The sequence below is a fragment of the Motacilla alba genome, chromosome 12 (assembly GCF_015832195.1).
Source record: "Motacilla alba alba isolate MOTALB_02 chromosome 12, Motacilla_alba_V1.0_pri, whole genome shotgun sequence".
NCBI lineage: Eukaryota > Metazoa > Chordata > Aves > Passeriformes > Motacillidae > Motacilla > Motacilla alba.
Window position 1 is genome coordinate 1,693,540 of NC_052027.1, and position 25,347 is coordinate 1,718,886.

General features: G+C 49.2%; 2 protein-coding genes across 2 annotated transcripts; both read right to left on the reverse strand.

Moving 5' to 3' along the window:
* Positions 1 to 2,808: 2,808 nt before the first annotated feature.
* LRRN1 (leucine rich repeat neuronal 1) lies at positions 2,809 to 21,829 on the reverse strand. The gene is made up of 2 exons (XM_038149376.1): positions 21,583 to 21,829; positions 2,809 to 6,647 (listed from the first exon to the last, which is right to left on the reverse strand). Exon 2 carries the CDS (start codon positions 6,412 to 6,414, stop codon positions 4,264 to 4,266), a length of 2,151 nt encoding a protein of 716 aa, XP_038005304.1. The 5' UTR covers positions 6,415 to 6,647; positions 21,583 to 21,829; the 3' UTR covers positions 2,809 to 4,263.
* On the reverse strand, positions 12,632 to 21,576 carry LOC119706140 (collagen alpha-1(III) chain-like). The gene is made up of 2 exons (XM_038149377.1): positions 16,400 to 21,576; positions 12,632 to 16,323 (listed from the first exon to the last, which is right to left on the reverse strand). The coding sequence occupies exon 1, from the start codon at positions 21,513 to 21,515 to the stop codon at positions 20,544 to 20,546; it is 972 nt and encodes a 323-aa protein (XP_038005305.1). The 5' UTR covers positions 21,516 to 21,576; the 3' UTR covers positions 12,632 to 16,323; positions 16,400 to 20,543.
* Positions 21,830 to 25,347: the final 3,518 nt, after the last annotated feature.

The window sequence follows — 25,347 nt, forward strand, 5'->3', positions numbered from 1 at the left end:
GTCTGCAGCTTGTACAGATCATGGCACGTGGAGTGCAGCACTGGGGTTCAGCTGTTTGCCATGAAAACTGGCAGAGGTTTTGCCAGCAGTCTCTCCTGGTGCTCTGGAGGGGTTGTGAGATGGCTCCCCCTGCTCCACTCCCACATTGCTGTGCTGGGCACATCCGCAGTGATGCTCTGTAGGATGGGGAGATGGACCCCGGTGTGCCCAAGCACTCATCCTGTTCCCATGCGGGGCACAGCTGTGGTAGAGTGGCCAGAGGAGCCCTCACTTGTTTAAGCCAAGGATTTCAGGAATTCCATTGCTGTCATTTGTCCTCAGCCTTATTTTCAAGGTTGCCAGCATAAAGCAAAAGCAGTTGCCTGATTTGAACTCAAATTGTTTATTGCTGCTGTCCCCGGTTGTCAGGGGCAGTGGGGCCAGTTTATGCCCTTCTCTCTGGATCCCAGATTCCCTGAAATATTTCCAGTTCCACCCCTTCATGGAACCAGAGTCCCAAACTGCTGCTCTTTTCATGGCCACCTTTTAGTGACCCTGGGAGTAGTCCTGGGCAGGGCTGGAGCTTGTGTGAAAGAATTGCTGAGTTTGTGCTCCTCACTCCAAGCCCATGTCCTGGGTCAGTTTTGGGTTGTGGGTGAAAACACCCTCTCCATCCAGTAAAATATGATTTAGGGGAGGAGATGAAAAGTGGGTTTAGCTAAAATACTGCATCCCACACTTGAGCGGGTTATTTATTCTTCAGGGGACTGAAATATTTTACTATTGGGTGACCAAGGGGAAGTAACAGTGCAGAAGTTTAGTTGGGTATGAAATATCTGCTCTTACACAGCCTCTCTGAACCAAGAGCCAAATGAAAGCTAACAGTGGTTTTCCCTTCCTGTTTTCCAAGTGGCCAGTCTCAGTCCCTGATTCTGAGCAAACCGGGGTGGTTTTTGTCTTCAGTGCAGAGTAGATGCAAATACATTTTGAAGGCAATTAGAGTATTTTTACTTTTGCTCACAATAAACTGCAAGCACAATGAAATTGCTAGCACAAGGTTGAAGGTTATTTACTACGATTATATGCCACATGTGATTAATCTCTTCCCCGCTTTTTATTCTTTTATTAGCAAGATTATAAATATCCAGGGGATCTCCACAGAATTCTGCAGGGTCAGATTAAAAGGCTGAAAATACTTAGCACAGGTGGCTGTGTGTGCAGAATGCACTGCCTTAACAAGGTGCTTTTTGCTGCTCTCTGGTGACCTGCAGCTCCCTCCAGGACTCCCAGCAGCAGCTTCCCTGCAATCCTGCAGATCAGCACATCCCAACAAGTCTGTGCCTCTTATCAGGCCATTTCCCCCCGCAGTCCTCTAACAGCACTGCTCTAAAGAGATGATAACTGACAGAAAAGAGAGGGAACACAGGGCCTGCTATTCCCCAGTGGAAAGGAACGTGTTAAACATGGCTTTTCTTCCTGGAGGTTGCTGAGCTCACTGGGGAATGTGGCTCTGGCCTCCTCCATGGCCCTGTGTCCCTGTCACCTTCACTTTCACCAGTGCCTGTGCTTCTGCAGCTGCCCAGATCTGCCAAGACAGCCAGGTGAGAACAGATCAGGCCCCCCACACACAGAGCAGCTGCTGTGGTCTGTGTCCAGCAGCACAGAGTGCTCGACACAGGCTTGCTCAGAAGGCAAACGGAGCCCCAGGCTGTCTGGAGTGAAGGATGGCAGAGGGAGGAAGAGGAGGATGGCTGTTCTGGAGGGCAGCCCCACGCACAGGTTAGCTGATGGTCCCTGAGGAAGCAACACCTCGGACCCAAAGTGCTGTGTTCTTCCAGCAGTTTGGTGGGAGGTTCAGGCAGAGCTGTGTGATCCTGGGGAAATGCTGCAGGAAGCTGAGGAGATGCTGCAAAAGGGGCCTTGCTTTGCACCTTCTGACACCTGCTCAACTAATTATTTCCCAAAGACAGTTTTATGATGTCATGCGAGCGGGAAGCCAACATTCTGTGGCCAACCTTGTCCTCAGTGTCCTTTCCTCTGTCCTTCTCTCAGCTGAATCTTTGCTGCAGAAGAGATCTTGGTTTAATTCATTGTGCCTGCAGCTTTAAGGCTAGAATAGAATATAGACCAGATGATAATTATTGCTCTGAAGCTCTTATGGAGAAGGCAGCATGAGGGAATGCCCCATTTACATTAAAAACAAATCCAGGAGAAGGTGATGAAGAAATGCTTTCACCATGTTTCTTCTCCGTGATCAAAGGACACTTGCCTAACCCCAACATCTAATTGTCACATGATTAAAAATGTATGAGAGCTCCTGAACGTAGAAAAGATTGTGTGTAGCAGCACAAATACTTGATTGAAATGCATTATTAATAATTAATACCTCCACTCAGCCTCATGTGGAAGCACAAGACCAATGGGGCAGCTTGTCCAAGGGACGGGTGGATAAGGTTTTGTACCAAGGCAGCTGATCAGTGAAGCAATGCTGGTAACTTTTCACTTTTAGGCAAGGAAAACGAAGTTGGAAGCTTACCTGTAAATTTTAATGGGACTTGGATATATTTGAGAAGCCAATGAGTTAAAAAACTTCACACAGCCCCAGGCACATCCGTGCTTTGAACGATTAACTTTTACTGGCCAAGAACTTATTCAGTGCGTAAAAATATGTAAAATTTGCACATTGAAAGTGGTGATCAAGTGTAGAAAATGCTGTGCTTGTTGCAGAGGGCTGTGAGATGTGACCACGTGTTCCCCAGAGCCCACCCTGCTCTTGGCTCGTGTGCAGAACTTCCAGGGATTCAGAAAAGACAAAGGACAACGCTTCCATAGGTTCAACTGTAAATGATGCCTTTATATTGTACCCGGTGCACACAGATCACTGCTGCTCTCCTTTAGCACAGTAATTCAGGAAAATGCTCAGAATATGGATTCATTTTAAGCCTGTAAAAAATACAGTTCAGTATTGGACCAAATGTAACTGTCTTGGTAGTTTTAATCTTAATTTCTGCTTTTGGAGGAACATTAATCCAAATAAGTTTCTTTTCAAGTATATTCCAAGATTCAACTGGTTTATTTCAGTTTGGTGGCACTGAGTTTGTTTTGTCCTAACTGATGGTAATGACAGCTAAATGTCAGCTTCATTTCTATCTTAGCTCAAAATATAAACAGAAAAGTATACAAAAAGGAAAATGTCCTGTTACACACTCTGTGAATTCTTCTTGCTGTGTACCCTATGCCAAACAGTTTTGATTCTGCATGTGACTCTCAGTCCAGAAGCCATGCTGAGATATTTTTCTCAATAAATTATTTCCCATGTTTTGCCTCTAGTGCAGAGAAAACACTGCTATTAACATAAATGCATAAAAAACCTGAACCTGGAACTTCATTTCATCAAGAAAAAAACCCCATGATATTTTTTATATAACATTTTGGATATATTTTATGTCAAAACGTGATCACCAGTCAAACTAGTGACATCTAAACCCAATACATTATTGTGACTTCTAAATTAAAAACATCAGAACAAAACTAAATTTATTATAGCTCTGCCTTCATTAAACACCGTGTGTTGGTGATTTAAACACAACAAAACTCTAGTAATTCTTCAAAAGTGTCTACTAAATAGAATAAAAAAGAATAAGAACAATTAACATTTAGTCTGTTACATTAAAAAATTGGATGTACTTATTCCTATTGCCTGTTAGCTTTACCTAAGCCTTCAACTACTACAAAAATAACAATAATAAAAAAGAAAACTCATTGCTGAAAGTCAAAAACATTCAAATCAGTTGATACAACATTACAGTACAGTCAACTAACATCATTCAGGGCCTCCTTTTCTCAGGGTAGAGTCCTCAGACCAGGGTCACAAACCTAGTTCACTGCAGGTCCAAAACTGAGGGTTAGCTCGGTGCCATCCTGCCCCGCCATGGCTTCGGGGAACCAGGCTCAGCCTCTCCTCCTTTTTATTCAGCACTGGAGTTAGGACACTGTTAAGTTTAGCACAATAACTAAAAAAAAACCCAAAAAACCAAAAAAAAAAAAACCCAGAAAAAAAAAGAATAAAATAAAGAGAGGAGTGGAAGCTAGGTGAAGCTGCCATTTGTGTCAACCCATTGCGATACGCTATACTAAAAAAATCCTGAAATATCCACCTGTCCTCACCGCTCTGCCACGGACTAGCAAAGTCAAAAATACAAAAGTCTTCAACTCGTCGTTTTTGCAGAATAAAGCAAAAAAGTCTTTGTGCTCCTTACTACCAGAAGCAAAATATCCTCTGAGTTACCACATGTAATAGCTTCTGGATGTGTCGACTTGGGTCGGCTTGGTCTCTGCAGAGCCGTCCTTGTCTTTCTCACTGTCGCCTTCCCAGAGATTAATAAGTGGAGGGTAGAGCTCGTTCAGGGGGATTGAAGAGGTCTTTTGCATATATTTTTTCAACGAGTGGTGGTAGTTTTTTCTCTTAAACCTTTTTGCAATATAAACGGAGACGGAGGCGAGGCTGATGACAGCAAACATGGATCCCATCACCGCTGCCAGGGCCGTGCTGGTCTCCTGGTCAGAAATATCCAGCGCGAAAGCCGCGTTTTTGGTTGTGACGTTGACACAGGATCTCTGTGTCTGCTGGTGGATGTTGGACACTGTCAGACACACTTCATAATCTGTCGAGGGCTGTAAATGTGTGAGGTTGTATTCGTGGACATCCACCGGGACCCGGGCGGTGTAGGTGATGTGAGGGTTGTCAATCTTCATCGTGGCCGATGACCACTTTAAATTGGATGTCATGACGTTGGAGTTGACTTTCCACGAAACCAGGATGGAATGGGACTCGGCTTGTTTAACGTAGATCTTCAGAACCTGGGTGCCATCCAGGAGCGTTCCGTTCACCCGGATGGTAGCGACCCTGGTGTCAGCCCCCTCTATGTTTTGAGCGACACAGGTGTATCTCCCGGAGTCCTCAACCTGGATGTTGGAGATTTCCAAGGTGCCCTCACTGCTCAGCTTGTATTTGTCAGAGAGGCTTTCCACGGTGACTTTATTGCCCAGAGGGGTGACCCAGTAGATTTCTGGCTCAGGTTCTGCCATGGCCCGGCAATCTAAAAACACCGTCATGCCGATGTCCAGGTTCAGGTGGTTGGGAAAGGTCTCGTGAGAGATCATTGGAAGACATTGCTCGTTTGAATCCTGTATCAGCACTTCCTTCACCTGCTGTCCCCGGTATTCTGGAGGCATAGCACAGAACATGGAGAGAGGCTCCATGAAGCGGATGTTGGTTTTGTTGGAGTTGATCCAGTGGATGACGCAGTCGCACCTGAGCGGGTTGCTGTGGATGCTGATCTCCCGCAGGTTTGGGAGGGACTCCACCGTCTTTTGGTAGACTGCATTCAAGGCGTTGTTGTTGAGCATCAGGCTCTCCAGGGCGGGGACGTTGCGGAACGCCAGGCGATGGATGTAAGACAGCTTTGGGTTGTTGGTGGCTTCCAGCTTTGTGAGTTCAGGCAGGTTGTCCAGCGCGTACCTATCGACGGACACGAGTTCTCCCATGTTGTTGATCCCAAGCTCTTTCAATCTGAGCATGTTTTTAAAATCCCCTTCTTGAATTTTATGAATTGGATTTTTGTTGAGATCCAGGAATTTTAAATTGGGAACTTTCTCAAGTGCAAGCTGAGGAACTTTTACCAATTTGTTGTCATAAAAAGAAAGACTTTCAAGACTATCCAAGCCTACCAACGCGTTTCCGGGAATGTCTGTGAGGTACATACCTGCCAAAACCAGACTCCTTAAGTTTGAGAGTGGTTTGAAATTCATATCAAGTATTCCAATCACTGGGTTTTCTCCAATCATGAGAATCTCTAAGTTGGGAGTAGAATCAAACCAACGGCTGTCAATAACCTTTAATTTGTTGGAGTTGAGGTGTAATCTCAGAAGGTTTTTCAGGCCAGAGAACGCGTTTGCAGAAATGCTGCTGATCTGGTTGTGATTTATGTAGAGCTCCTGCAGATTGCAGAGGTCTTGCAGGCAGTAGTCAGTCATCTCCGTGATCTGGTTCTCCTCCAGGTGCAAAGTCGTGAGCTGAGTGAGGTTGGAGAGCCCCACATCTCTGATACTCGTGAAGTTATTTTGTGAAAAGTCCAATTCCGTTAAATTAAAGAGCTGTTGGAGTTCGTCTGTGGTCTTTGCAATGTTGTTGCTTTGTAACAGAAGGACTTGAGTGTCACTGGAGAGGTTGCTGGGGATTTTTGTTAACCGGAGGTCGTTGCAGTCAACTGTGGTGGCTTCCCTGTAGGTTGACTGTGGTGTAAACCAGGGCCTGATTTCACAGACACACAGCTGTGGACATTCGCTGCTCTGTATGGAAGACTCAGTTAATGAATTCATTAACAATTCTAGCACCAACTGGCACACAGTTAAAACAACTCTAACCTTTGCCATGCTGGCCAGTGAGGGGGTTCAGCTCCCCAGCCCCCTAAAATCCCCACGGAGGAAGAGGGTGATCCCCTGTCAGGCAGAAAATGTAAAGCTTGACGTTTGAGGTGAAAGGCTTGGACATCCAGAAAGGTGGAAGATGATTTTCTGAGTTTAGTGAAGTTAAGAAACGCTCTGAAGACTCTCGGCTGCTCCTCAGTGTTTTAGAATCTTCTGTAAATCAGTGCCTGAAGATGGTCCTGAAAGCAGATTAGGGTATATGTTATGCTCAGCTCATATACAGTTCATCTATTATTTAGTTTCTTCAACCTTTGAAAGAAAATATCTGAAAACAATCATTATTTCAGCAGTAATCTCTTACAAAAATTCCAATCTGGTGTAGGTAAATTATCTAGGGTTTGGAACTCTCTCCCTCTTGGGGTTTACATGAGACATCTCTTTGAGTGAATTATCTAAAAATAAAACTTTGGGATGGATACCTTTCAGATTTACCCTGCAGGAGATGTTTGAATGGCTTGGGAATGCTGAGGGTGGAGGATGTGCTGGTGAGCACAGCAGGGTCTCAGACAGGCATTAATGCCCAACCCCTGTCCCCAAGGCTGGGATTTCAGCCGCGTGGAACTAAGGCTCAGGAAGCTGCTGGTTTAGAAGTTTGAAGCTAAATGCTTATGAACTTTGCCAAAATTTACCCCAGTTAATCAAATCAGTTCCAGATAACAGCTTAGATTTAATCCAGCTCAGCACCAAACAATAACAGTAAATTTGATTAAATGAATGTACTGCCCCTATTTCATCAGTGTTTGTACTGCATTGTGATGGTATGAACTGTTCACAATTCCAAACTGCTGTGTAAGCCCCACATTTGTATCTGCTTAGCCTGAAGCTGTTCGTGCAAGAGTGCCTTTCAATTAACCCAGCTGTGTCCAGGCACCTCAGAACATCTGGTGTACCGTGAGGCTCTGAACACACATTCCAGGGAAATCTCCAAGTAAAATCTTTCTCATTCTCCCTTCATCAGAAAATCACTCTGGTGAGTGCAGCTGAGACTTCTCAAACAAAAGGTTTGGGTTTTTCTGTGACTGAAATAATCAGGTTGTGCTGGGTGGACTCCTCATCCCTGGAAGTGTCCAAGGCCAGGCTGGATGGGGCTTGGAGCAACCTGGGGCACTGGAAGGTGGCAGGGGTGGCACTGGATGGGCTTTAAGGTCCCTCCCAACTCAAACCACTCTGTGATATCTGAGAGAACTCGGTGATGAAATCGCGTCTTTTTCAATCAGAATGTAGCAAAGCTTCAACCAAGTCACAGCCCACAAAGGATGGTACTGTATAAAATATTAAAACTAAATACAGCTTTTAAAATAGGTTTAAAGTACTCCTCTGGACAGTGGTGACAGGAATCCCATTTGTACAACGCTTACTTCTAAATCTGATCATATTAAATAACGAAATTCCCGTGTTTTATTCTAGATTATGGTGTAGTGCTGCAGGTAGAACACACCCAAGAAAATTTCATTATTTATTTTAATATTGTTCTTCTGTGGTTGTGCTTTGGAGGAAGGGGAAGAGGAGTGGGACCCAGAATACATTTGACCCTGTTGAGTCAGGTTTTCTGTCTGGTGGCTGAGACTTCAATGAGAGCTGAGCAGACTCTGCTGGAGGGGGGAAAACCAACTGTAGGACCAACATTCCTTCCCAAATAACCCCCCACTGATGGAAGAATTGACTAAGACTGTATTAAAAATAAATCCTAATGGCACAGTGGTAGTAGGGAACGTGTTAGTGTGGAGTGATGAGGAGGCTGGGGTAGCTGAGCTGTGCTGACTCTGATGGATGCTTCCCTCCACAGCAACACATTTGTAGCTGACCCAAGCCAGCCAATTCTAGGAAAATTGATGGCGTTTGAGGTTTAATTGATTTAATTGCAGATTTTCAAATGGCAGTGTTTTGCAGTGAATAATGCAGGCAGTGCTTTCCCCCAGGCAGGTGCAAGAGGTGCCCTGAGCTGCCGTGCCCGTGGGCTGTCCCCTCACACAGGAACATGTCCCTGCTCCAGCCCTGGAGCAGAAAGGGAGCATTGCTCCCCAAATTCCTACCTGGGCAATTTCTCCTGCAGCTTCTCAGTGGATGAGGAGAAGGGAGATGGAGCCTTACAAAGCTGAGGGCCCTAATGATGTTTTACTACTGCTTTAGCCCTGATGTAGCTGTATGAATCATGTAATGCTTTAAAAACCAAACTGCCTGAAAAACACTTCAAAGGTTCTTTTAAAATATGTAGGAGCGTGTCTAGATGTTGCAAAAAAAAAAAAAATCAAATTCTATCTTTCTTTGTTGAATATTTACATCCTCTTTCTTGCACGTTACAGTTATTGTTCATCCTTGCTAAGAAGGCATTTGTGGGTTTATTGACCAGAGTTCTGGGTTTATGATCACTGTAAATATATGATTTTACAGGTTCCTAGTGGCTCGTTCTCTTCTGTAGCTATTTTCTGCTGCAAATGGATTTAATTTTCTTTGACTGCAAATTTAGAAACAGCCCACACATTGCTTTCCTCAGTCTCTCCCAGCCCAGGGCAGCTTGGATGAAGCTGGAAATAATTCCAGGGTAACCAAAGGGTGAATTCTGAGCAGCCCCACGTGCCCCAGCCCGTCTCAGGGCTGTGCTGGTGTCAGTGGCAGCCCAGGGGCTGCAGCAGGAGGGACAACCCAAGGCATGCCCTTGGTTTTAGCTACCTGTGGTGTGTAAAACCCCATGCACAGCCCTGACCAAAGCTACAGAGGCAGCAGAGCAGCCACCCAAAGCCATCCTTTAGCTCTTCTGGATTCTCAGCTTTGCAGCAGCACTGATCCCAGACACCTCTGCAGTGTTTGGTGTCGCAGACACTGAGGGTGTGAAGGAAAGCTTTTAGCATTCCCTGCCTTCCCTCTCATTTGTGAGATTCATATTTTCTGCTGTTCCAACCCACAACAGCAGTTGTAACAGCTGGTAACTTGATATCAGCAGAAATAATGGCTAATTTTATGTGAGAGATACGGAGGGAGTTATTTTACTCCGAGCTAATTAAATGCATTTTCCGTGGCACTGCTCAGTACCCAGTGCAGAAAAAAAGCCACATTTCTGTCACCAGCAAACCCACAGCAGCTGCCCGGGGTGTTGGCTCGTTCCTGTTCCCTGAGGGCAGAAACAGGAGCATCGTCCCTGCCTCCCATCCTGGAACTGCCATGGGGAGGTCGGACTCTTCCCTTCCCACCCAAGTTCTGAAAAATGGTTAATCCTGAGAATTTGTTTGGCCCGTGAGGGGTGTTTGGTTATGGAGTAGAAGGTCCTTCATCTCAGTTTTCCTTGGAAAGAGGGTGGGTGGGAAGAGGTGTGCCCTGGCAACCACAGCCTTACTGGTGGCTCTTGAAGAGTGAGGTTGGGTGGGTGATTGGAAGAAAAAATACATTTAAACCTCCAGTGCAGGAAGAGGAAAATATGAAGAGACAAGCATGAAGTAAACTGTTCATTAAAAGTGTTCACAGTTAACCTGCCAACTAAAAAGAACAGATATTACACATTTTTGCTTGGTAATGGGAAAACAAAGTGTTGTCACTTCCCTGACAACTGTATTAATGGTCACGATTAAAATTCGCTGAAAAGAGCAACAATCTTGTTTGCACATGGATATCTGGGTGCATTTTGAAACAGTGATGCTGCCACAGCAAATCCTCCCTCTCCACAGTTCCGTGGCTCATTCCTGCAGAGTTTCTTGTACGTTGCAGTAGCATCAGCCCAGATTTTGGTCGGCAGCCACCTGCTCTGAGTGTGCCCAGGTAAAAGTTGGAAGGATCAGATACACGAAGAAATTACCTCAGGCTAAGACAAGCAATTTATTCTGCAGTTGCTGAGAGCCAGGAGCACACGCTGATCCCCCGCTCCTCCCCTCTTTCCCAGGCTGAGCCTCAGTACCTGAGCTGTGTGCTGGAAAATTGTCTGAGGTGCTGATGACTCGTGCAGCTCCTCGTTCCCATCACCATCGGGAAAACCTGTCCTGGCTGCTGCAGCCTGGCCTGGGTGGGACAGCCCTGCCCAGGACCTGCAGCAGGGTTTGTGCCAGCTAGGAGAGCCGGGGGGCTCAGGTGGAACTGGGAAATGGAACCCAGACTGGGAGCAGTACAGATCCAGGCTGCTGGGTCCCTCAGAGGGACAAGAGGAACGGGCAGGAACTGATCCCAGAAGCTCCAGGTGAACATGAGGCAGAACTTCCCTGTGCAGTGACCACACACTGAGCACACCACCCTGAGAGGGGCTGGGGTGTCCTCCCTGGGATATTGCAGACCCTGGACACAATCCCGTGCTCTGGGATGGCCCTGCTGGAGCAGGGAGGTGACACCAGATGTCCCTTCCAGCCTGACCCATTCTGTGACTGTGGAAGAGCCTCTTGGGAGAGGGGACCTCCAAGGAGGTTGGGCTGGAGCTCTGTGGATGCTGCAAGCACCACTGGAGGTGAGCTCCCACAGGCTGGGCTCACTGCAGGCTGGTCAGGGCAGATGGGCAAGTTTAGGGAAAGGCTTTCGTGTGTGTTGGAGGTAAAACCTGCCCTGCCCTTTAGCAGGGTCTTCCTCTGCAGCTGTGCATCCTTGTTTTCCTGGATAAAACAGGGATTTATGGATAAAACAGGGATTGGTGCTGTGCTGAGCTGAGCCAGAGCCTCTGGCTGGGCTTTAGGAGGGAGAGGCACTGAAAGAGGAGCAGCCTCTAAATGCCAGCAGTAAGCTCAACACTAAGCCCAGTCTAAAAGCAGGTTACTAAAGTCACTCCAGTCAAGAGCATCAGTGACCTTGTACATCCTAGAGAAAGAGAAGCTGGAGTTTAATAACCAGGACATTTCCAGCCAGCCCACGGAACGGGCTCCTTTCCCAGGAATTAAATTTACAAGTGCAATCCTGTGTATTTAGAAAAATATTGAGGAATAATGCTTGCTAATAAGCCTTTTATAGTGAGGTTTTTAAAGCCTCCAGTGTCATTGGGAAATAAGCTATTTACAGGTCTGGATTGTGGAAAATACAGAAAAATCAAGCTGAAAATGATGACGGTTGAAGGAGCTTGAAAAAATCTGAACGTGGGAGCTGGGTATTAAAAGGAAATACAGAAACAAAGGCCCGTAGGACATGTAATAATGGTGTAAAGCCTCAAAACACATCTTCAGTGATTTATAATATTAAAGTTTTGAGGTTTTTTTCCTTGCAAATAATGCCTACTTTTTCTTCTCATCTGTACACACATTCCATCAAAATAAAGTCTGTGTTTAATTCTGGGGAAAGCTCTGGTGAGAAGGTGATTTGCTGTATCTTGAGACAACCTTAGCATGCTTTATCTGTGTTCTTTTGAAAAATACTACTCTTATCTCCACCAAAGAACTGCAAAGAGCATCCTATTCATAACGTCTGTGCTGCAGAAACAGCATATTACAGCTTGGAAATTTGTAATTTATTGGAGCTTATTCTTAAGGCTGGCATCTGATACAGTATTTTTCATTAAAATAGTGAAGTAAATTTGCAGGAGAGGGGAAAATGGTTTTCATTCATAGACTGCTCTGGAGTGCAAGGGGCTGGATTCCCTGCAGGGAGCAGCCACTGGGTATGGAGTGCCCATCAAATCCACCAGAGAACTGCAACCCAGCTTCTGGCAACTGATGGGAAATCTCTCACAGATTACCATTAACCAGTCAGATTAGAAACATCAGGAGTAACAGGGGCTTGCCAAACAGGGGGCTGGCAAATTAGAGAGGCTGTGTGCTTTAGGCAAGAAAAAACCTCATAAACCACTTTATGGCCTTGAAACCTGAAAGGTGAGATGTGTTTGTGCAGCAGGGATGTTCTTATGCCAGGAACACAAATTATTATCAGCTTTTTACTACATTTCTCTTCATGGATGAGTTTCATCTTGGGACAATACAGGCTGTTCTGTTGTTCAGGACTTTTTTCACGTCCTGCTGAAAGGGCTCAGTGTGAAAGCAAAGCTTTGATTCTGTTTGATGCAGAAGAATCCCATCTGTGACCACTGTTCTGGTCCCACATCATCACCAGAGGAAGTTTCTTGATTAGATCAGCATTTCTGAGAGTCAAGCCACCCCACTGCCAGGTTAAGATCCAGGTCCCCGAGCCCTCCCTCGCAGCTCTTCCCTTCTGCCTGCCCTGCAGGTGATGGAGGGCAAACCCTTGGGGTGGGCTTTCCTTTCCCCCTCACATGCCCTAACCCTTCCCCAGCCCCTTCTCCCTTTCAAATGCAAGGCAGAATTGAAACCCGATTGCTTTTAGTGAAGAATCCAGAATTTCCACAGTATAATCAATTTGGGAAGACCTCTTCCAACTACTTTTTGCATGTTGTGCATCTGCTGGCTGATGAATGAAAGAGGACCAAAGGTGGAGAAACCCTGCTTTGGCTTCTTACCATATTTAAAGAGTAGAAATGGATTGAGTCATGGCGTATTTGGGATCTCAGAACCCCGTGGAAGGATCTGAGCATCTCTGGAACCCATGGGGGCACCTCCCTCCCAAGGATTTCATACAGAGCAGCTCAGAAAATCTCTGCTTCTTACTGTCTATCAAAATCAGCACAACTCAAACAAAAACCTACAAAACAAAATGAAAGAGGACAAAGGGCACGCAGAGATTGGGTTGGATTTTGGAGCAGAATTCCCTTTTTGTTTTTTGACCACTCTGAGAGCCAAGGAGCTTGGCCAGTGGAAGCAAAGTGTTAATAATAACCAAGTAAGGAGCACACAAGGAATATTTTTAACCAGGAGAAACAGGGCTGCCAGAACTCCAGAGGATTTTCCTGAAGTAACAGAAAATCCTTTTCCTCCCTTTTTGCTGACTGGCTCCTGGCAGTGTGATTATTTTGCTTCCTACACAGTTCTAGATCAAACTCCAGTTCTGTGAGTCACTCAGGATCCCCCACAGTTGGGAAAGACCCCGGTGTGTACGTGGTTGTTACTACCACAGAGGATGCCAAAAAAACCCTGTGCTGCAAACAGTGCCTGATAAATCCCAAGCAGAATGAGTCAGGAGCTCTGGAGGTATTTATAAATCAACACAATGGTGCTGGCTGTAGGGAATGCATAAGGCTTGTTATTAAAAATTATATGGGCACAGAGCTTCAATTGCTTATCTTCAATTCTTCAATCAAGGAAAAAAGTTCTTTTTCTGGTCCTTGTTACACTCTGTTTTGATAATTCTGTTTCCTGTGGCTGTAATGTGTGTTAGCATTTCAATTATTAGTGATTAAGTATTAAACTGTATTTTACTATTAGCCTAGATCTATATCTACACAGTTTGTACATGTAGTGTGCTGACACAGACTGCAGCCCTTAGAATAAAACAGACTTTTATTGATTTTTTTTCTGAGTTTTATGCTTACAAAATCCAATTCTCTGTTTCTGAGCTATATATATTTAAATGCTAATAGACCCGTGTATTGAGTTGGCTGATCTGGGAAGATCTGATAGGAAAGATTGTGAGCATACCACTAACAAAATAAATGGATTTAGCATGGGAGGTGCTGAGATGTAATAGAAAGGCTGTTAGCACCAAGACAAAGATCTGGAACTCAACCAAGCTGGGAAGGGACAGAACTAATTCCATTAAGTGGCCACAGATTTGGGCTTGGCACTGCTGTGAACCAAGGCTCTGCTCTGACCTGAGAAAAAGGCTCTTCTCTCTCTCTCTCCAGTTCACTGCTGCATCCCATGACCTCCCCCTTTTCCACGAGCCTTTCTGCACCTCTGCTCCATGAAATACGTGTTCCCCACCGCTGTTTCATCCCAAAAGCACTGCCATGTGATCAGGGCAGGAAAGCTCAGTCAGCTGAGAGTGTGGGACCCCCCCAGCCTGGGTTTAACCATTTCTGTGCTCTCAGGTATCCCCTGAATGCTGATGCTTTGCTCCATGCGGAAAACAGGCTTGCTCTGAGACCTTCATGAGGTTAAGAAAGCAGAAAATAGATCTTATTCAATGCACTGGGTGTTCAGGCACTGTCCCTTCAGCTTTAGTCCTCAGGCTGGTCGTGCCACATCCCAGGTTTTCCATGGATTCTTTCTTTCATCAGTGCTTGCAAAACACAGAGGTACTACAATTTCTGCCTGTTGCAGAAAGGAAGTTTTTTCCTCTCCAAATTTTAAGTTGTTGGTGCTTTATAGATAAAATCTTTAGCTAATTGCAGGGATTCATTTGGGCGTGATAATGTTTGGTTTGTACAAACCAGACTTGTTGCACTTCAAGGGGGCAGAAGGAGAAAGGAAAACAGATTTGTCAATGAACTTAGAAAAAACACTGACCTGGTTTTACTTGGTGCCTTTTCCTACAATGAACCCACTTTAAAGACCTGTTTTCAAGCAGCAATTAAAAACCTTCATTTTTGCAATGGCTTGTTCACCTATGGCTAAGAGAAAGTTATTTTTCAATGCATTTACAAGTCACTGGTGGCTCTCTGGAACTATCAATATTTACTCTATTTCTGTTAGAATGACGGATCATGTGTAATTTAAAAATTTAACAAGGCCAATCAGTAGCTCATCTGCATGCCAGTAATTGTATGCAGCACATTAGCAAGGTATGAATTTATTAGATAGTTTTGGACTTGCTTAATCATATAAATGATATGATGCATGAAATAACAGAAAATGAAGGATTCATTATATAAATGATAAACATTTTCAAATTACGAAAAGACAATCCAAGCTTTGATTGATATTTTATTAAAACAAGGTAAAATGTTATTCTACCAAATTTGGACAGGCTCAAGGATTCTCTCTGAGTAACTCGGAGGTGTTTTGTAGAAGTTCCTTAGGATGTGATCTGTCAGACTCCAGGGTGGAGGAGGAAGCCAGGGAATGTCTCCAATGAACTTAACCAGCCCCATGGCTTCTCCAGACGGGAGCATTCTCTTTAGAACAGGATAAAATGGGGAAACTCTCAGGTGAAACTCTCCAGGGGCAGGGCTGGAGCTCTGGGTTACCACTGCCACAGGTGGAGCTTCTTCCACTAGGAAAAGTGTTGAGCATGGAGGAATCTGGTTGGGAGCCCAGCCCCATCTCCTAAGGTGTGTGCTGCTGAAATGCGTGTGTCTCTGGCAGGTGATCCCCAGTCCATCCCAATCCAGGAGCCATCCCTGCACCCTCCCCAGCCCAGGCTCAGCCGTGCTGCTCTTCCACCCCACGCCTGCCTTTGGCACCCCCTGCTTGTCACAAACCAACCCCTTTGGGGTGAAGCCGGCGGCTCCCAGCTGACCTCAGGGGTGGGATGTGCCCCTCCAGAGCCAGGAGTCCTTCGGGATCCCCAGGGAGCCCCTCTGGAGTCCCCAAGGAGCTGGGCTGCTCTGGAACAGGGCTGGCTCCCAGTGCCATGCTGGGAATGGGTTCCAGGTGCCTCTGGAGGGTGAGACCCCAACACCTGGCTGTGGGTGCCTCTGGAGGATGAGGAGACCCCAACACCTGGCTGTGGGTGCCTCGGGAGGATGAGGAGACCCCAACACCTGGCTGTGGGTGCCTCGGGAGGATGAGGAGACCCCAACACCTGGCTGTGGGTGCCTCTGGAGGGTGAGACCCCAACACCTGGCTGTGGGTGCCTCTGGAGGGTGAGACCCCAACACCTGCCTGTGGGTGCCTCTGGAGGGTCAGGAGACCCCAACACCTGCCTGTGGGTGCCTCTGGAGGGTCAGGAGACCCCAACACCTGGCTGTGGGTGCCTCTGGAGGATCAGGAGACCCCAACACCTGCCTGTGGGTGCCTCGGGAGGATGAGGAGACCCCAACACCTGCCTGTGGGTGCCTCTGGAGGATGAGGAGACCCCAACACCTCCCTGTGGGTGCCTCTGGAGGATGAGGAGACCCCAACACCTGGCTGTGGGTGCCTCTGGAGGGTGAGGAGACCCCAACACCTCCCTGTGGGTGCCTCTGGAGGGTGAGACCCCAACACCTGGCTGTGGGTGCCTCTGGAGGGTGAGACCCCAACACCTGGCTGTGGGTGCCTCTGGAGGATGAGGAGACCCCAACACCTGCCTGTGGGTGCCTCTGGAGGGTCAGGAGACCCCAACACCTGGCTGTGGGTGCCTCTGGAGGGTCAGGAGACCCCAACACCTGCCTGTGGGTGCCTCTGGAGGATGAGGAGACCCCAACACCTGGCTGTGGGTGCCTCGGGAGGATGAGGAGACCCCAACACCTGGCTGTGGGTGCCTCTGGAGGGTGAGACCCCAACACCTGGCTGTGGGTGCCTCTGGAGGATGAGGAGACCCCAACACCTGCCTGTGGGTGCCTCTGGAGGATCAGGAGACCCCCACCCCAGCACCTGCCTGGGCTCTGCTCCCTTGCAGGGCCACAGCACAGGGTGGGGGCTGCAGTCCCCCAGCACTGCTGGGACATGCCACCCCAGAGCAGAGGCAGGCAGACCCTGCCAGGTGCCTGCAGGGGGGCACGGCTTCCCAAAGCCCTCGGTTCTGCTGCTCTAACGCAAGCTGACAGATGCCCAAATTGCTGGAATCAGCAGAGTTAGTTAAATTAAATACCTGGAAATGAGATGCTGACTGACAACGTCTGAAATTGCTAACTGACACCCCCAAGGAAGGTTTGCCTCCGTGTTCAGCTGCTTTGGCTTGGGAATTGTTCAGGAAAGTACTGCCCTGTGTGACCACCGAGGAGCAAAGGGCAGCACCTCAGGAGAGGAAATGATGTGGTAAGGCTGCTGTACCAATAAAATAAGGGAAAGAGCTGCTTCTCCTGGCACTTTTATAACTTCAGAGCATCCTCACTACAGCAGCCTGTTCAATATTTCAGGCCTGTTACTTAAACTTGCTTTGCCTTGTTGTTCTGTTAGTTAAAAAGGGAAGAAAAAGGCAATTCTCCCCTGCAAACACTCAATCTTTTAGAAACTGTGCTCCAGGTAAAAACCGGGTCCTGTTCTTTTAATAATTCAGCCAGATGGAATGTCAAGGAAACACTGCCTTGTAACACCAAATTAAGGTCTTATGACACAGAAAGTGAAGTTATAAAAATATTTTTCAGCAGAAGTTAAGAGCAGGGACTAATTCCTGTCTCACTGATAGCACAGACTTGGCCTGCCTTCACCAGAGGGAGAATTAGGCCAAGCCAAAATAGGCCAATCCAGTATTTTTCTTCAGTGCCACACGTAGAAAAAGCAAAGACGACATCTAAAGAGCAAAACAAAATTTGAATAAAGTTGCAGGGTTTGAAGCAGCAAAGGATGAGAGAGTGGGGTTCAGAAGAACTTTCAGCTCTCAGCCCCCCATGGAGGTGTGTTCAGCTGTGACCTTGCAGAGCTCATTCCGTGAAGAACTTTATTCCTCAGCTGCAGGGGAATGGCACTGGTACAGTCTGAGTAACTCAAGCACATCTGCAGGGACTGTTTCTTATCAAAGTGGTTCTGTGAGGTCCCTGTGCACAACTTAGGCCCTCCAAACCTTAGAGAAACACCATTATTTAATTAATAATTGCAAACCAACAAAACCAGTTCCTAAGCCAGCTCTTGGATTTTCTCTGCTCTTGTCCATCTTTTTCCCCACGTTAACTGCAGAGACAAAACAGAGTACGGGAATATTTGTGGTGGGTTTCCTTGGATTTCTGCTCTGGCATGGGGCTCTGGCTGCTTCCCACCTCTCCCCTCTCCCAGGAGCCCTCCAGGCACTGCCAACCCTCCTCCAGTCAGCAGAAAAACCATCCCAGCTCCAAAGCCTCTTTTGTGTAGAACCCAAAAACGATTTTTTGGGAAAGATGTGTTTAAGGCCTGACTCTGTTAATGACTTAACTGCTCTGGAGCACAACCTGGAATTGTGGGCTCCTGGGAGCATCGAGGGTCTCCAGGCTGGCAGCTCCAGCTGGAAGGGGCTGCAGGAATCAGCTGTGGTGGGGCTGAAATGCAGGCTCGCTGTCCATGAGCCTGACACAAACACAGAGGAGGAGGAGGGCTGCATTTATGCGCTTCCAAAAACTTTACATAGATTTTCTTCAGTTCTGTGTCTACAAAATGTCTGCCAGGAAAAAAATCTGGAGCTTGGCAGGATGAAGCCTCACACGTGTATTGTTCGTGTAACTATGGTAACCTACAAATGCCACCAGTGTTTCCATTTCATACACAAATGAGGGGACAGCTGTGGGGACCACATGTCTGCCAATGGAATAATATATGTGAACTAGGATGGCTTGGTCAGAAAATTACAACTCATCTATATTAATCAGGGCTTCAAAGAACAGGCACCTCCGTGGTGACAAAGTGCACAGGAAGACAGAGGGATTTTTATTTTGGGAATTTTTGGCTGCTCTGTAAATATCTGCAGCATCTTGCTACTTTGCTGGTTGGAAAAGAAACTAAAATAAATACTGTTCAACCAGAGCTGTTCCATAAACATCACTTAACTCTTCTCCTTAGGTTTTGTTTGTTTGGGTTTTTTTCCTGATGCCTGATCCTGGTCTGAGCCTGACACAAAGCCAGACCTGGGACCACGCGAGTCACTCACCTGGGGGAGGAGCAGCTCTGAAAGAGACAGAAATAATGTGGCTCAGAGCTTTGTGAACAAAGTCCCCATTTTTACTCATTGCTATAATTAACAGAAATAAGAGCTTCGAAAGATTCGTAAGAGAAACTAAAAAAATATTTTAAAACATTGTTTAAATGTGGGTGAGTCTCTGTCATCCCTAACAATAACAAAGAGAGATCTGCAGACCCAATAGTGCAAATAAATCCCCTTTCCAGTGAATATTGAGCTATGCAGGCTGCAGTAGCAGCAAGACTTGACCGCTGTTATGATTCATGCGAGGTGTTTTAAGTGTCCCTAGGAAAGGACCGCGGAGCAGGGACGTGCCGCCCTCCTTGGCACAGCGGCCAGGCAGCAGCCGGCTGCAGCAGGAACCCAGCACGCCGATTAGGAAAAGTTTTCCCTGCCTTCTGCAGTGCCACGCCGCTGTGTCGGTGTGAAACAAAGGCTGCAGCATCCCCTCCTCCGCCCGCGGCAGCGAGCTGGGCTCCGGGCAGCACGGGGATTGGGAATGGATGATGGTGATGGTGAGGAGAGCTTAACCACTGCTCCTTGAAATGAGCCCATCTGCTCCACGAGCTGCGACCAAATGCACACGGAGAATCCTGGAATCACAGAACGGCTTGGGTTGGGAGGGACCTTCAAGATCATCCAGTGCCACCCTGCCATGGCAGTGACACGTCCCTCTGTCCCAGGCTGCTCCAGCCCCAACGTCCAGCCTGGCCTTGGGCACTGCCAGGGATCCAGGGGCAGCCCCAGCTGCTCTGGGCACCTGTGCCAGGGCTGCTCCTTGTGAGGTCAGACTGAACAGAAGTTTCTTTTTCCAGCCTGAATTTGGACGGGCTCAGCATTATTTATGGCAGTAAAAAAGGTCCTTCACAGTTCACGGGAAAAGTTGTTATCCTTCTCTAACTGCCCAGCTTAATGCAAAATCCTGTTTCCTTCAATGATCAGCAGTGTTATCGTGTCTGTTCTAGGTAAATGGAAAAGGCTTTATGGTCATCACAGTAACTGGTCTAATAACGTCCAAAATGCCTACTGGGAGAGATAATTTTATACGGGCTACATAAAATGTTGTGCAGATAACTTTTAACCGCCGAGGTAAAAGTTAAAGTGGAGCTCTTGTCCCGGAGCAGCGGCACAGCAGAGGCTGCAGAGCAGGGGGACAGGGACACCAGGGGCTGAGAGCAGAGCCGTCCTGGCTCTCCTCACTTCCCATCTGGGAAGCTTGGTGCAGTGCTTTGTCCCTCTCAGTGTGTCCGTCTTTAGATTAACTTAAACTCTGACTTGTGAGACTTTGGGACTCGGCTTGGTCGGATCCTTTGGACAACAGCGGGATGGATGCTGGGTGTGCCTTTATCACTCAAAGCCCTGTGATCTCCCTGTGGGTGCATCTGAGCTATTGGCCAGAACAGGTTTATGATGTTCAGGGGCTCCTTTTATAGGGACCCTTTAAGTCCATAAGGAAAAGACTTCAAGGTTTCCAAACTACTTTCATGGAAGGGACTCGCTACTTGGGAGCTGTCGCACAGCTCCAGGACAAGAACAGAAGCACCCTGTGTGTGATCTCTCACCTTTGGACAACGTTATTGCCTACTTGGAGTTTAATTCCGCTACCTTCCCCTCCATCGCCTGAAATGGTGGGAGATGCGCCCCGAGCCAGCACCGGGGGAGAGAATAACTTGGGGGAGAGCGAAAATCGCAGGCGAACATCTGTTGTGCGGCCCCGGCAGGGCTGAGCCGCCGGCACAATGCGCCTCGCTCCCGTCCCTCCTCTCGCAGGGAACGGGGGCCGGCCCCGCGCTCAAAGGGCCCTTTGACAGGGGCGACAAAGGGGCGGCAGCGGGGCCGGTCCCTTTGTCCGCCAGAGCCGGGGCAGGGACCCCCGGTGCCGGGGTGAAGAGCCGCCGCTGCCCCGCGCTTCTCCCCGCACCTTTCGGGCAGCAGAGTCCCGAAAGAGCCCCCGCGAAGGGCAGGTGCGCTGCAGAGGGAGCCGGCGGAGCATCCCTGGCCGCCCTGCGCTCTGCCCAGGCCGGTCCCGCAGCGCCCCGCGCACAAAGCCGCGGCCGCGGGAGGAGGGCGGCGGAGCCGCGGCCCCGCTCACACTGCGCCTTTATGCCGCTTTCTGAAGGGCCATTGTCACACTGAAGGCTCCTTGTCTCCTCGCATTCCTCCGGGTGAATGGATGAGGCAGGACATCTGCCGGGATCCGCTCCCATTCGCATGCAAATGGGGGACGCGGGCAGCGCTGCCGCACCGCCGGCCCCGCGCCCACCGCCGGCTCCCGGCACCGCCGATCCCCCCCGGAACCCCCGATTTACCGCAAACCGGCCCGGGGAGCGGCGGAGCACCCGAGAGGGAGGAGGAGGAGGAGGAGGAGGAGAGCGACGCTGCAGCCGAACCCCCGCAGCCCCGGAGGTGCGAGGCGGCCGCAGCCCCGGGGCGGTCCCGGCGCGGTGCGGAGCCACCGAAACCCCGCAGCCCGCGGGGACTGCCCCGGGGGGCACCGGGGGCGCGTCCGCCACCGCAAACTTTGCTCCGTCCCCGGGCCGCACCGCACATCGCTGCGGCGCAGCGGCGCGCATCCCCGCAGCCCGGAGCGGCGCTCCCGCAGCCTCCGCTCGCTGCCCCGAGCCCGGCGGACGCACTCACCGCCGGCCGGGCGCTGCCGCGGTAGTCCCCCGGGGCTGCACATCCGCTGCTGCTGCTGCCGCGGTCCCAGAGCGCCGGGATACGGGGAGCGATGGAGGGATGGATGGATGGGCAGACGGACGGACCGGTCCCTCCGTGCCTGCTGCCCGCCCCCAGCACGGCGGGAGCGGCGGCGCGGTGCCGGTGCCGGTGCGCGGTGCCGCCCGCTCTGAGGCGCCGCCGGCGCGCACCTGGGAAGGCGCCGCGGGTCAGCTGACGGGCCGCGCTCCCATTGGCTGCTGCGCGCGCGGCACCGGCTGCGGGGGCGGGGCGAGACATGGCCACGCCCTCCCCCCGCACGGCCCCGCCCCCGGCCTCGGTGCGCGCCCGGGGCTGCCGCGGGCACCGTTCGGATCCTGGGCAGCGTCCGTTCCTTCCCTGGGATCCTGGGGAGCATCCCTCCCTTCCCTGGGATCATGGGCAGCGTCCCTTCCTCCCTTTGGATCCTGGCCAGCGTCCGTTCCTTCCCTGGGATCATGGGGAGCGTCCCTCCCTTCCCTGGGATCATGGGCAGCGTCCCTCCCTCCCTTCGGATCCTGGGCAGCGTCCCTCCCTTCCCTGGGATCGTGGGGAGCGTCCCTCCCTCCCTTTGGATCCTGGGGAGCGTCCTTCCCTTCCCTGGAATCATGGGGAGCATCCCTTCCTTCCTTCGGATCATGGGGAGCGTCCCTCCCTGCCTTTGGATCCTGGGGAGCGTCCTTCCCTTCCCTGGGATCATGGGGAGAGTCCCTCCCTCCCTTTGGATCCTGGGCAGCGTCCCTTCCTTCCTTTGGATCCTGGGGAGTGTCCCTCCCTTCCTTCCTTTAGATCCAGGGTGAGCATCCCTTCCTTCCTTCCTTTGGATCTTGGGGGAACCATCCCTCCCTTCCTTTGGATCCAAGGTGAGCTTCCCTCCCTTCTTCTGGATCCAGGGGAACATATCTTCCTTCCTTTGGATCCAGGGTGAGCATCCCTTCCTTCCTTCCTTTGGATCTGGGGGAACATCCCTTCCTTCCTTCCTTTGGATCCAGGGCTAACATCCCTCCCATTGCTCAGATCCAGGGTTAGCATCCCTTCTTTCCATCCTTCAGATCCAGGGTGAATATCCGTTCCTTTTTTGGGATCCAGGGTGAACATCCCTTCCTGCCATCATGTGGCTCGAGGGTTAACATCCTTTCCGTCCTTAGGCTTTAGGGTAACAACCCTTCCATCCTTAGGCTTTAGGGTTAATATCCCTTCCATCCTTAGGCTTTAGGGTTAACAACCCTTCCATCCTTAGGCTTTAGGGTTAATATCCCTTCCATCCTTAGGCTTTAGGGTTAACAACCCTTCTGTCCTTGGGCTTTAGGGTTAACAACCCTTCTGTCCTTAGGCTTTAGGGTAACAACCCTTCCATCCCTAGGCTTCAGGGTTAGCAGAGTTAAGAGCTCCACCTCTGGGCTCGGTCGTTAGTGGCACACAGTCCCTGGCACACGCTGCAGGTCACTGGGGCTGGCAGGAGCAGTGTCACCCTCAGGATGCACACCCTGTGTCTAAGACAGAGCATGAACCTCCTGAGTAACTTCCCCCCTGCCCTCTGAGTCCTGGTTCTCAGTGTTTTCAAACTTCATTCAAAGAGGCTCAAAGATGGAGTGAGAAAGTTCTGTGGCTTGTGAGGACTCAAACGTTTGGGTTTCTGCGCTCTGTAGAGAAGCAAACCTCGTGCCAAGGGGACGGGGACTCACACCCCCAGAGGGTGCTGGCACTGCCCAGGCTCCCCAGGGAATGAGCACGGCCCCGAGGCTGCCAGAGCTCCAGGAGCCTTTGGAAAACCCTCCCAGGGATGCCCAGGGTGGGATTGTTGGTTATCTGGGCAGGGCGGGGGTGGGAGTGGATGATCCCTGTGGGTCCTTTCCTACTCAGGACATTCCATGATTCTGTGAACCATGAGAGTCATTTGAGCCTGAAATTCAAGGATTTAAAGCTGTGTCAGCCCTCTGAGATGTTCTGTTTCCTGTTCTCTCCTGGGTTTCTGTCTTGTCTCCATTTCCACTTACCTGAGTTTGCAATTATTGACTTACACGTTTCCTTCTCCTGACCTTGGTCTTCACCCACTTCTCTGGCCGAGTTCCCAGGGTGCCCTGGCTGAATCCTCACGTTGGATCTTGGGTACAGTGTTAGTCTGTGCTACACAAGGAGCTTGTGGCTGAAGCTGTGGCAGCGATGCAAAGATCAGCTTTTCTTCACACCGTAAAATCTTTATTTCCTGGGTTTTTATTATTCACCTAACCAACAGGAAGGAAACCTGTGGCAGGACGGTGCTGTGCTGCCTCATCCCTGTGCCCTTCATTAAGGCCATGGCAATTCTGTGATGCTTTTATTGACACACGGGATATTCTTCACCCTCCTGCTCTGCACGAAGCGTTGCGATCCCGTGGGCAGAGTTTGCTGAGCACAACCTGGGTGAAAAGGCCCTGCTGTCCATGACACCTCCTCCAGGCATGTCCTGAAGTGGTACCTTCTCAGGAAGTGATTTTAAAGATTGGTTTAACACTTTTTAGTACGAGTTAACAATAAGTTAAATACGTAGCAAATACGGTTTGCAGTTAATGCTTCAGATTTCCTCCTGAGGCGATGATTTTTTTTCCTGACAGCCCAGAAGGTCACTTGGGTAACAGTAAAAGTGACGTTTTTCATACATAAGGAAATTGAATTTTCAGAAGGAACTCATCAATGTTGTCCAAAAAGACTTTTCCTTTCTCAGGGGCTGTTCTCGTCCGTCCGGATGCTCCTTCCCCATCTATCACTTACTCCTGATGAGGAAATAATGCAACAGCAGATGCCTCTTGGAAAAGCCAGTGTTTTGAACAGCTTCAGGGCTTTGTTTCAGGGCAGAGAATTTATTTTCACTTTCTTAGCAGAGTAGATCCATCCTTGAAAGGCATAAACCTGATGGACCTAAAACCTCCCTGCAAACAAAAAAGGAGGAGAAATACAGCGAGCATTAAAATTTTACAGCCTTAAGCTGGTGTCTTCATTTCCTGGCAGTTTTCACAACATCAAAACACCAGCAATGAGAATAATGTTGAGATGGGAGTTAAAACATCTTTCATTCCTACAGGCTGTAAATGAGTTTTGGTGCAGGAAGGAGCCAAATGAGTTGATGGCTTAGCCGGGGATTCTCTCCAGGCTGTGAGGTACCAGCAGCTCAGGAGGAGCTGCTGCAGGACCTCCTGGAGGTAGGGAGGGTTTGCACTGAGGCAGAAGGGCAGGATATTTGCCTCTCTGTGTCATCCTTCACAAACTGTTTGAGGAACAACCTCTGCCAATGCTTTCCCGTTGGGCAGAGCTGAGTATTCTTCCAAAACAGTCCTGCTCAAGCAGCCTTTAAAGAGAAGGTGCCAGGAAAACAGGAGATTTCCCCCTGTGTAGGCTTTTTGTTTGTCTCTTTGGTCTCATCTTCTCTCCTCCTGTGCCCTCTGGCTTCACCCCCTTATTCCCCCACTGTCTTTAGTTCAGCTGCCTTCCTGGTTCAGCTCTGTCCCAAAGTGCTGTGGAAGGAGTGTGACACTGCTGTTCCTGTGCCCTCTTCTCTTCCTGCCCTGGACACGGCTTGGATCTGTTCAGTGCCTGGCATTTTGGGGAGCAGGCCTTTAAACCTTTAAGAGGGTCTAAGTAACTTAAATAATAAAACAATAGAGCCCTGGGTGACCTGTCACGCACGTCCCTGCCTTTTCTCTCTGCAGCAGACATCCTGCCATTAAGCTG

Coding starts and splice junctions, on each gene's coding strand:
- LRRN1 (XM_038149376.1), bottom strand. CDS start 6,414: ATGGCAAAGGTTAGAGTTGTTTTAACTGTGTGCCAGTTGGTGCTAGAA.
- LOC119706140 (XM_038149377.1), bottom strand. CDS start 21,515: ATGCGCGCCGCTGCGCCGCAGCGATGTGCGGTGCGGCCCGGGGACGGA.